This window comes from Amphiprion ocellaris, chromosome 24 (assembly GCF_022539595.1).
Source record: "Amphiprion ocellaris isolate individual 3 ecotype Okinawa chromosome 24, ASM2253959v1, whole genome shotgun sequence".
NCBI classification, from domain to species: domain Eukaryota; kingdom Metazoa; phylum Chordata; class Actinopteri; family Pomacentridae; genus Amphiprion; species Amphiprion ocellaris.
The window spans coordinates 9944525-9957201 of NC_072789.1; the positions used below are offsets into that span (position 1 = coordinate 9944525).

At 36.2% G+C, this 12677-nt stretch overlaps 2 protein-coding genes across 2 annotated transcripts in view; one reads left to right on the plus strand and one right to left on the minus strand.

Annotated features, from left to right (window-relative positions):
* Nucleotides 1-2346: 2346 nt before the first annotated feature.
* Nucleotides 2347-12262, minus strand: LOC111581942 (nuclear receptor subfamily 4 group A member 2-like). Its single transcript, XM_023290363.3, has 8 exons — nucleotides 11901-12262; nucleotides 11774-11821; nucleotides 10753-11582; nucleotides 7344-7473; nucleotides 5439-5596; nucleotides 5147-5346; nucleotides 3746-3924; nucleotides 2347-3112 (listed from the first exon to the last, which is right to left on the minus strand). Exons 3-8 carry the CDS (start codon nucleotides 11575-11577, stop codon nucleotides 2856-2858), a joined length of 1749 nt encoding a protein of 582 aa, XP_023146131.1. The 5' UTR covers nucleotides 11578-11582; nucleotides 11774-11821; nucleotides 11901-12262; the 3' UTR covers nucleotides 2347-2855.
* Nucleotides 5592-12677, plus strand: part of gpd2 (glycerol-3-phosphate dehydrogenase 2 (mitochondrial)) — a 42953-nt gene continuing 35867 nt past the window's right edge. The window contains exon 1 of the mRNA XM_055008453.1: nucleotides 5592-5805. The gene's annotated coding sequence lies outside the window, so the exon portion shown is untranslated. The remainder of the gene's footprint in view (nucleotides 5806-12677) is intronic.

Sequence of the window (12677 nt, forward strand, 5' to 3'; positions counted from 1 at the left end):
GTCAGAGCCTCAGAAAAAAAGCCACAAGTGGTGATAAAAAGGTGAGCAGCAGCCTGAAGGCTTCAGAATCCTCAACATGTCCACCGTTCTCTGACCTGCACCTCGACATCCAGCTCATATATCATCCAACAATACAGAAAACACACAATCAACCAGAGATAGACGCAGCGTTTTGGCCGAGGACTTCTAATTCTTTCAATATATGTGTCTCACGTGACTTTTTACCTCAAAAAAAACGCCCAAATTAATGTTAATTTTAATCCGTTTGGTCAGGTTTTTGTGATTTCATACAAATTTTGGACAAACTTTTGTTCATTAGGACAAATGTTTTGTGTGATTGGGACTTTTTTTGTGTCATTTTTGGGCATAATTTTATTCTTCAGGAACAAATTTTTGCTATTTTAGACAAATGTTTGTCATCTAAAACACATTTTAGGTCATTTTAGACAAACTTTGAGTCACTGTTTTTGGTCAGAGTTTCTTTATTTGGAGCTCCAGAGTGTCAACAAACTTTCTCACAGTGCTATAGGGGCTTGATATTGACGTTTGTGTGTTGCTGTAAAATGCCTTCGTGGATCAATTGGATTCCTTTAGATTAATATTTCTGTGATGTTCCTGCAGAGTTGCAGGCCTCATGGAGTCTTTCACCGATATCTGATGTTGTATTATTGTCTCTCTGCACCTGTCAATCAGCATCTTCATCAGAATAAATTGGACGTTTGTCAGATGCCGCCATCGATTCGTTTCTATCTCAGCCCACCATGCTGGAGCACCGAGCAGCCTCCGATATCGATCTGCCGGCCTGTTAAAAGCTCCTCGGGAACATTGTCCCTTTTATGGTATATAAGGCCCTTTTCAAACCATGAAATCATTTTTTTCTTCCACATAGAGGAGAAAACATGTCACACAGTCACAGACGTGGCCGAGGACTTCCAATTCTTTCAATAGATTTCTCTCATATTAATTATTGTGGATAGATTTACAGTCATTGTGAGTCATTTTGGCCAATTTTTCTTGTTTCAGACAATTTTTGAGTCATTTAGCAGCATATTTTTATACTTTAGGACAATCTTAGCGTAATTTTTGACCTTTTTTTAGTTATATTGGACAAGTTCTGACACATTTTGTTTGCGTTTTTGCTTTTCTAGACTAATTTTAAGGCACGCATTTTGGCAATTTGGACATTATTTTCAACTTTGGACAAATTGTGAGCCATTTTGGTCAAGTTCATGCTATTTTGGACAACTTTTAAATAATTTTGGACAGGATCATTAAAAGCTCATTGGGAACATTGTCTTTTTTATATATATTTTACCTTTTACAAGTGATAAAATAATTTTTTTCTGCTACACAGAGAACAAAATAGTTTCGAGTTGTTTCAATATATTTGGCTCACATCGCTCTTAACCTTTAAAAAAAGCCCAAATTAATGTTAATTTTAATCAGTTTTAGAGGTTTTTGGATAACAATAGCAGCAGGAGATTTTAGAGGTTTTATTTTTTTGGGCTTTTTGTGTCGCAGGTGCTGAACATATTTGCTAACAGCAGCAGAAAGTGCTGTCTTTAATGTCACGTCTAACCGAATGGCTGCAGAAATGTCAAGCAGCCAGCAGCTATAAAACACACACTTTCCCTCCTCTGACCTTCATGCCTTGGAAAATTCTGGAAGAAATTCATCAGCTGTTTTGGCGTGACCTTTTGACCTTTACATACATGAGCAGAATCTCGAAGCAGAGTTGCTGATTTCCTGATTTCTTGGCTACTTTAACTTAAAAACTGGTGAAATAACCGATAAAAATACAACTGAGTAAGAAATATTAGTGTCAGATTACATCCATGTTTAATTTTTTCACGTTAGCTTTAGAAAACAGCAAAAAGTACAAACTGAAAATATCTGAATTATAAAATTAAAAACATTTGCTTCAACATTTCATGCAAAAGTTGTCAGTTACCTTAAAATTTGCAGCATAATTTCTTTAAAAGTCTTTGTTTATCAGTCTCTTGCATTAATATATGTTTTTATGAATTTACAAATACAAATACGTCTACAGTTAGTTAATTAATGACAAAAAATGTATGTCAAAATGATTTTAAATGACCTGGAGACACAGAATTAGCTTCGCAAAATTCAAAAAAGGGCATAAATGAACTGCTTTCAAATGGGGATTTTAAAATAATGCAACCTTAATCGATATGTACAGATATTTAATTTGAAAGTAAAATATTTGTTTTGCTTGAATTAGGTATTTATGTCAAATAATTTGAAAAAGAAAACAGACCTTTCTTGGATTCCTTTGGTCAAAAATCCAAAGAATGAAATAAAATAAATTATAGAAGCTCCACTTACTTCATTGGCAGTCATTTATTTATTAAAGCATGGACAATGACAGCTTACTGTGAGAACACAACAGAGTCTTAATCACTATTTGACTAATAAACGTTCGAACAAACCTAAACATGACGAACGTCTCGTATCAAAAGGCGTCTATACAAGCTGAGAAGTGTAAAATAAGGCTGCTCACCTGCTGAACACGTAGTTTTATTCACTCACAGTCCTTCATTTTGAGCTTAACTCACAACGTAAAGAATAATAATCAAAAAAAATCTCATCATTATTTCAGTCTTGGAATCTTGAAGACTCATCAGCATGCTTCCAGGATAAGTGGCCACAATTCTTGAAACGAATTGCTTCTCCTTCTCAAACATTTGATCCACCAGCTCTGTTCTAGTTTTAAAATGTCCTCATGTGGTCCACAAAGCCCAAATAGTCAGAAATTATGTTGGGATTGAAGCGAAAGAGGCGCCGTCGCTGAGAAAACTGCAGAAAAACGTCCCCGTGTGTGTTCTCCCGTGGCTCTAAAACGGCAGCGTGTCGAGGAATAACTTATCTATCATTGCAGGCGGTGGCACCAGATCCTCCAGCTTCAGGTAGAAAATCCTCTGCAGGCCTTGGATGCACAGAGTGCGAAGTTCGGGCAGCTTCTCCAGCAGCCTGGACAGGTGGTTGGACCAGCAGCTGGAGCCTCCGTCCGTCGAGCCGCCGTCCTTCAGGCATCGGACCACGTTGTTCTGCAGATCCTCCACCTTCTTGGGCTCCTTCAGGCCATGACGCTCTGCAGGACAACAAACCACATTTCAGCACATCATGTATTATTTTCTAAATAACAATTCCAAGCCTTTGCACAACCCCTTCTCCAACAGTTTATCTATTATTTGTATTAAATTATTCCAACTGGTTACTTTTAGCTAACTTCTTTAGCTATTTATCCATTGCTAACTGTCTCAGCCAATTAGCCAACAGCCAGATTCATCCCAGGAATTATATATAAAAGATTTATTTTTTCTTACTAACAATTCAAAGCCTTTGCACAGCCCTTTTCCAAAACTTTTTTTTGTGTAAATTATTCCACCTGGTTACTTTAGCTAGCCATTGTAACCATTTATCCATTGCTAACTGTCTTAGGCAGTTAACTATTATGACTAGCTAAATATTTAAATTATAATAAGTCAGTGTTTGTGTGTCCAGCATGCTCTCCATCCCTAAATGTTATTTTTTGTCACATCTCTTTGCATAATTCTCTGCAGGTACATGATTTTAGCATCTTCATTTGATTAGTATTTAAAAATAAAACCGTAAATAATTCCAGTGCAGAGATCTTCGAACATAGCTCGAGTGTTAATCAGGAGATGACTTTCAGCAGTGCAGACAGAAATTATAAGTGTAAAATGTTTTCTTCATGTCTCACCGGTGACCAGGGCGAGGGTACATATGCAGGAGAAGGTGGAGACATCCAGGTTCATCCTCTGCAGGTTGGAGGAGAACTCCACGATGCTGTCGATCCACTCGCCGAAGCCTCGGAGGCACTGCAGCCGATGCCACACCGAGCCGTCGCAGAAGATCAGCTTCCCTTCCTCGGGGTTCGACCTGAAACGTCGCAACAAGTCGAGGTAAAAGCGTGAAGCTGAAAGGCCGAGGTGAGTGGAAACTGTCTGGTTCACTTTCAGGTTGTTGCAGAAAAGTCTGTCCAGCATCCATTAAGTAATTTGTATTTCAAAACGGGGACAAAATGCTTTTAGTGGAACTTCTTTAGCTGTTAATCAATCTTTCATTAGTGGCAAAAAAATTTGATCCAATGAACATTTCAGCTGTCTCTTTTTTGAACAATTTACTGTTATTTTACAGAATTTCCCATTAAATTACACATAAGAACTCATTAAATCACAGAAAAAAGTATGCGTTTACAGGAAAACCCTAAAGAAACAGATCAAAACTGTAATTAAAATCAAAAATATATGAAATGTTTACCTTTTTTTCATACTGTGTTCAAAGCAGCAAAAAAATCTGATCAGTTTTGAGATATTTTGTTGTAGTCAAAAATAAAAAATGTGTATATTAAGAATTGAAAATTGGCAAATCATTGTTGTTTACTGTTATTTTACTGATTTTTCCTGTTTTGGTAAATATAGATAGTATCCAGTAAATCACAGCAAATAAAAAAAAAAAAATCATTTACATGTTCGATGTAAATAAAAAACAACTGTGAATAATGTCCACAACTATTATTTTGTTCTTTCTCAATGTGTGACCATAAAATTACATTTTTACTGTTTTTAAATCACTAAATTTTTACAATATTTGGTGCTATTTAAAAGAAAACATATGTACATCAAAGATTGAAAAGTAGTATTTGTTATTTTAGAGATTTTCCTTGTTTTCTGTTGTTATTTAGTAAAAAATAAAAAAGTTTTAATTTGCATGTTGACTGAAAAAAAAGTCAAAAATCAGCCAGCAGTGATAATTTGTGCTTTAAACATGTTTGTAGATCATTTAATTGAAGTTAAATTAGAAAAAATAAACAAAAACCCCCCAACACAATTACGTTTTAAAAAAATCTTTATTTGTTCTTTTACACTTGATATTATGTCAAAAATCAATCAAAAATTGCAGTTTGGTGTTTTACAATGTGTAACTATGAATTACATAGTTTTGCTTTATTTAAATGAGCTAAAAATCTAATTTTTTTTGACAGACATTTGCAGTTATTTTCACTGTTATTACAGTTTTAGAACATTTCTCTATTCAGTCACTGTTTAGTTTTTTTTTACGTCTGTGCTGCTTGATTTTCACTATTTTCTTGCAGATTTACCTGTACGACAGTCTGAGGACGAACAGCTCCAGGAAGGCTGAGTAGAAGAGCAGGTCCTGGTCATGTCTGGGCAGGGAGGTGAATCCAGGGATCTTCTGCGTCCAGCCTCGGATCACCTCCATCGATCTGGTCAGCAGTTCGTAAAACTGCCGGACGTGCTGAGCGTCGTCTGCCGGCGGACTCCCCGGACTCTGCTTGAACTGAAAGTCAGGTTGGAAATGAAAAACGGAGGCCGAAGCTGCAGTTAAAGCTCTGCCATGTGCATTTATTAATTTTGGGTTTGTTTTCTTACTCTGGAGTAGTCGAGGCGAGACGGCAGAGGGTTGGACTCCACGTGGGCCCTGACGAGGGCGCCGAGGAGGCTGCTGCCGGCCGGAGACGAGTCCGGAGGAGCTCTAGGTTTGGACGGGAGGCGACCTCTCCGACCCTTCAGACTGTCGGTCCTCACAACTGCAGCGAATAAATGAGGGATTTAGAAGCAAAGTGGTCGAACCTACAACCCAAATATAGCGTTACAGTGGCACTTCCAATGTTAGACCATTCTTTAAAACACAAAACTTTGAGCCCATTTTTCTCAAAACTACAGAAAGTGTGTTAGACCACTCTGCTTCCAAATCCTTCAAATGAAGGAGGAGAAACTTCTCAGCATGAAGCTCCAGGTAGGACTGAACAGTTTATCTTGTCAGCATCCACTTTTCCTTCTTTACGCAAAACGAAAACTTACTGCAAATCATCATCATCGATTTAATTAATTGCTGCAGCCTGATGTGCAACCAAATCTTCATTTCCAGTGTTTCTCAGTCACTCTACTGTGCACATGTGGGGCCTGAATGTCTACAAACTCTGTAAATATAGTTTTAAAAAAATGAAAATTGTGCGAAATATTTTTTAGAGTTGACACAAAAAAAAACATTTTAGTTTACTGTCACAGAGGAGAACAAAAACTGAAAATACTTATAGTTAAGAAGCTGGAATTTGAGAATTTAGACGTTCTTTCTTGAAAAAATTACTCAAACTGATTAATTAATTATCAAAATAGTTGGTGCTTCATGTTGTAGTTGACAATTAATCAACTAATCGATGAACTAATTGTACTTTTCAGTGTTTCTCTCCTGTTTGTTGCTCATTTTGCTGTGCACATGTGAAAGAAACCAGGAAATATTCATGTGTAAGAAGCTGGAATCAGAAAACACACGTTTTTGTCTTGAAAATTGATTTTAAAAATAGTTAAAGATGAATCAATTAATTGTTGCAGCCAGATGTGCAACCAAATCTTCCTTTTCATCTGCATGTGTCTTTCTTGTAAGTAAAGTTTTGGTTTTTTTTCAGAAATGTGACCAGTATCGATCAGAGTTTCTACAACAAAAAAACTTTTCATTTTATTCTCATAGAGGAGAAAAAAACTGAAAATATTCACATTTAGGAAGCTGGAATCAGAATATTTCTAAACAGGTTTTCTTCAGAATGACTCAACCTGATTAAAGTGATTAATCAGCAACTATTTTTATAATCAATGAATCAGTTTGAGTCATTTTTTTTAAAAAAGTGAAAACGTGTGTTTTCTCATTCCAGCTTCTTAAATATGAATATTTTCTGATTTCTTTTACATGTGCACAACAAAGTGAGTGACCAACAGAAGCGCTGAAAGGGAAGATTAATCGATTAATTGATTAGTTGTCATTAATCAGCAGCTATTTTGATAATCAATTTATTGTTTTTCGTCATTTTTTTTAAGAAAAGAAAAATCGAAATTGTCTAAAAATGTTTCTTTATTGTGGACAAAACAAACTGATCAATATTTCTTACAATTTTTATTTTTTTTAACTAAACTTCAATGACTAATCTGCATAATTTGCTCTGATTTAAGGCGTCTCGAATACACAGAATTTTTCAGTAATAGCTTCATTTAAAAGACACAGAGTTTGTTGACATTCGGGCTCCAAATGTGATCAGCAGAATATGTAATGACACTGAAAAAGAAGATTTAGTTACACATCAGTCTGCAGTATTTGACAACTAATCGATTAATCGGTAGATCTTGCAGATGTTTCTGTCCTGTTTGTCACTAAATAAACAGATTATATTCATGTTTAAGAAGCTGGAAATCAGAAAATGTACCTTTTAACAGTATTTATCACAAAGAAACAACATAAATATCAGTGATGTGAGACAGATTGCTGGAGGTTTGTCCGTTCACCTTCTTTAACCATTCCCACGGTGAGGCACTTCTGGAAGCGACAATATTGGCATCGGTTCCTCCTGCGTTTGTCCACCGGGCAGCTTTTGGCAGCCAAACACACATATTTGGCATTTTTTTGCACTGTACGCTGCACAGAGAGCAGAAAAAAAAATCAGGTATTATTTAATTTAAGATAAGATAAGGTAAGATGATCCTTTTTTTTAACCCCACAGCAGAGAAATTTGCAGTGAAAATAGTGCAAAATGTAGGAAAGTAAACAGAAATATTGATAAGTACTGTTGATATTGAACTGATTCTTCAATATGTCGAAATATTGATGTTGCACAGATTCCTCTGGTTGTGCAAAATAACATTATTGCAAATGGTTGTTCTATAGAAATACCAATGTTGCACAGATTCAAGGAGACAATACAGATATTCTAAATCTTCTAAATGGACTAAACACATTGTAGAATGCATTTGATGTTCAATGACATCAGTTCAGATCCTGGTTTTGTATACTTAATACAATAAATACACTTCATTTTTAAGGATATTTTGGATAAACTGCGAACCAGAAGATGTATTTTGGATGTTTTTAAATGCAAATTGTCTCAAAACTTCTTTAAAATGCATTAAAACTCTAAAAGTACACACAAAATATACTTCAGCACCGGATCTTTGCTGTGCTCTTGTTACCAGTAAAGCACAATATGGGTTTCTGCAAACAGTATGTTGGTTCTAAATGTGGCTTTAGGGCTACATCGTCCAGAAAACAACCTTTTTGTCAACATAAAATCATCAAGAATTGATCTAGAGTGGCTTTTCTGAGATGGCTCATTGTGAAGATCCTTTTTTTAGGGAAGTTTTTTATGAAGAACAAAGCCACAAAAGGCTTAAATCGTCCTTTGGAAGTGACCAGCGGCGCTCCGGCTCCTGAGAGGCCGGATCAGGCATTCAGCAGGCGGACGCTCAGTCTGGGTAAATACAGCAACGTGGTCATTCATAATTTGGAGAGTTGCCCCCGGGAATCTCCCTCCGAGATGTGAAGGAGGAGGTTTTCATTCGCGTCACGGCGGCGGCCGTTTTTCACCCAGGACATTTGAAACGTGTCAAGAGATCAAGAGATCAAGAGATCAAAACGTGAACATGGAGTTTAATGTCCGATTTGAAGGCCAGTCAGCGTCCCGGTGGGGCTGTTAAATTATCACCACTTATTAGAAATTAGAGCTGCGTGATGGGGCAGCGTGGCCACACCATGTTCCATCCTTTTAAAATGAATTTTTATTATGTCAAGTGCACAACTCCAAAATCTCAATCATTTTAATTAATGTTTTAAAAAAAAAAGAAAGAAAAGAAAGTACTAAGTTTGGATTAACTCCATTTACTGCAATATATATATTTAAAAAAAAAAATATATATATATATATATACACACACACACACACACATATATGATAATGTGTCAAAAAATCTTTAAAAAGAGCAGAATTATATAAAAAAACACTGTAAAACTAGTACAAAGGACGTCAAATATCTGTAAAATAACGACGTCTTCTGCTGATTGAAAGACAATGAAACAAATATTGACATTTTGTGATTAAATGTTATTTATGAAACAAAAGGTGTTTGATGTGGACCTTATGAGCATTTTTAGCTTGTTTTTTTTTATAGTTAATAGTATTAAATATGACACAACACCAAAACTAAAATACAATTTACTGAAATTTTATAGTTTTCCCTGCTGTATTAAAGTAAATAAAAATTCCTAAAATCATTTTTAAAAAATCATTAATTTACAACTGTTGAATTAGTTGGACTAACATGACTGAATTATGTGGAAATATGTTGGGTCAGTGCTAATAAATGATGTTTACCCAAAACAATAACTTCATTGTTTTTTAAAATTGCTGTAAGAAAGCAGTTTGTTTAATTTCCATAATTATTTAATATTCATTTTAAGAGCATTTTTTATTATTGGTTCAAGCTACACTGTAAAAAATCATTCAAAAAAAGTAAAATCTGCCAAAAAAGGTCTCAGAAAAATATGTTTAAAACACTAAAATACTACATGTTCAAATCCTGTTCAAAGCAAACATCAAACAAGGGAGAAATAAATAAAATATGGAAAAAAATATTTCTAAAGTGATCATATTTTTAATAATGTTTCATATTTATTTTTAGCAGATTTAAATACAGTAAAAAAGGTGCAATTTTACAGGAAACTTTGAAAAAGAAAGTGATTACAATTTGCCAAAATGCAAGTGCTGGATAATTTTATTATCTGTAAAATAATGATATTTCATGCTGATTAAAATGCTGAAAAATTAATAGTAATAGTAATTTTTAATATTTAATAGTAATTTTACAGTCAAAAAGACAGAATTACCATCTAGAACAGTTTTAAAAGACTTTTTATGTGGACATTTACAGTTTTAGCCTGTTTTTTAACTGCTTTTTTGTTTGTTTTATGAGTCTCAACTCGACTAACTCGATAGGAATGAATCTTATAAATGTTTAGTTCTTGCAAAATCTCATGATTTATCAATGTTAATCTTGGTAGTCAGGAATTATATTGTGCAAAGTGCAAGTTACACTTTTTTCAATCTAACAGGCAGTCAGTTCTGATGAAAGGGCTCACGGGAATATACATGCAATATAAAAAATAATGTTTTTAACTTTTTTTTTTTTTTTAGAACTGACTATTGCACAGATTTTTTTTTCTGTTTTGTTAAATTGCAGAAAATATCTAGTAAAGTCACAGAAAGAAGTGCTCATGTACATGTTAACTGTAAAAAAAATGGTAAAAACTGTAAATAATGTCCATATTATAAATCTGTATTTTTAAAAAAAAATGACTATAATTACAAGTTTTACTACTGCTTTTAATTCAGTTATAATATATTTAAATTATGTATATTAAGGATTGAAAACTGTAGGTATTTTTTAACTGTTATTTTATAGTTTTTTTTCAGTTTTGTTAAATTACATATAATATCCAGTGAAATCACAGAATATACGTTTATTTGTTAACTGTGATTTTTTTTTAAAAAATGTCCAAAACTGGTAATAATGTCCACATTCAAAGTCTTTATTTTTTGTAAATGGTCGTTTTAATTTCATATAAAATTGCACTGTATTGCTGAATTCAAATCAGCTATTTAAAAAAATAAAAAAATTTAAAAAAAAAATAAATAAATATATATATATATATATATATATATATATATATATATATATGTATATATGTATATATGTATATATGTATATATGTATATATATATATATATATATATGTATATATATATATATATATATATATATATATATATTCAGATTTTCACTGAGGGTTTTTTGTTTGTTTGTTTTCATGTTTTTACATTCTGAGATTAAAATGATCCATACTTGCAGCTGTCAGTGAACGCACCTTGAAGAAGCCCTTGCATCCCTCGCAGGTTCGGACCCCGTAGTGCTGACAGGCTGCGTTGTCTCCGCACACCGCGCACAGCCCCTCCGCGCTCAGCGCTCCTCTGCCGGCCGCCCCGGAACTCTGGTACTCCACAAAGTGGTGTCCGTGGGCGAGCTGCAGGGGGTGAGGGAAGCCCACGCCGGGCTGCTTCCCCAGAACCGGGCCGTCCAGCGGCTGGTGCGCTCCTCCTGCGTCCAGGTTCATGGACACGTGGAGGGATCCGTCAAACTTCACCTGACAGGCGGACAAACTCTGAGCTCCCTGTGGCGCGTGTTTGAGGGAAAACAGCGAGAATCTGGATAGCGCGTTTTTCCGGTGCGCCGCCGCTGCCAAGTAGTCCTGCCGGAAGCTGTACAGAGAGCCGGAGTCCTCCCACATGTGTCCCGGAGGCGTCTGGAAGTTGGGTTTGATGGAGGAGTGCGGGGACGGAGACCGGTAATAGTACACGGAGCTCGGGGAGGAGAGCAGCTCGTCCTGCGGGTGATGCTGGCTCTGCTGGTACCGCGGACACCCATCCTCCACCTTTACACACGGCAGCTCCGCCTGAACGGGCACCTGGAAGAGACACGGCGGCTTCACGTCGTACCCGGAGCCATATGTGTCCACCAAGGGGCCGAAGCCGGAGCCGGACGCCGCGGCGGAGATCTCGCTGTTGGTCAGATCCATGCTAAACTTGACGAACTCCGGCGTGAGGAAGTCGCAGCTGCGCTCTCCGCCGGCGCTCTGGGAGGCTGGACTGGCTCCCTGCGGAGAGGAGCCGCACTGGGTCTGGACGCACGGCATGGCCACTGCCAAACCAACGGAATATCACACAGTGGAATTAGAAAAACAAGTGATAAAACGTGCAACTTTTCAGGCACAGTGAGAACTTTGATTTTTCAATGTTCTCTTTGTCATTTTGTTGCTCAAAAGGTCCACTGCGCGCCCGTTATTCCACCTGTTGGAAGATGTTTTTGCACCAAAAAACATCTGAATTTACCTGAATCCTCTTATTCTCCACAAGCTGGTTTCCTCCACGAAACGCTACCTGGAGTGGGATAAAAACAAAAAGCTTCAGACACATTGTATTTCTGGATTTCTTCATAAAAATTTACAACATTTAATACCTTAGACGTCCATCCGGCGCAGCAGCTCGGTGATGTTTGATCCCATGTCTGCGGTTTCACCTGCTAATAGAGGAAAAGTCCACTTTCTGTGTGGACGGAGCAAAGGAAATGACTGTTCACTTCACCCACTCGTGGCTCTCAGACTGAGCTGCCACCGACACTGACGATGTGCTTTTGTTTACGCCGTGCGCCAAACCCTGTTACGCACAAGCCCCTTAGAGGGTGGCGCGCAGCGTGTGGACGCACAGAGTGAGCGGCTCCTGCAAGTTGGAAATGTTGCTGCTGGCTCACGTTCCTGCAGCTCACATTTGAGGTGTTTTATTGTCTTTTGTGGCTGATAGGAGCGTGGACGTTTCCGTGTTTTTGAAGGAAAACTGACATTACGCACCGAATTGATCATTTTTAAAAACTTTAATCAGGAGAGATTTAGTGTGTAGATATGCAGTGAAATGATCAGGAACAAGAGAAAAACTAAATTTGGTTGAATATTTAAACTACAGAAAATATGATTTTGACCAAAAATATGAAGTTTGATGAAGAATAAGCATTTCAAAATACAGCAATTTTTAATATCCGAAACACATTTTCTATAATTTTACGAGCTCATGTATTTTTCTGCCTTTGTAAAGTTTTATGCATGTATAAACACAGAATTTATCACAATGTATCAGATCCCTAATAATTATATGGAATTAGATAGATATAATCTTAACAATAAAAAGAAATTTTAAAAATCACTTGTTTTTACGCTATCTGCCATTTTAAACATTATTTTCA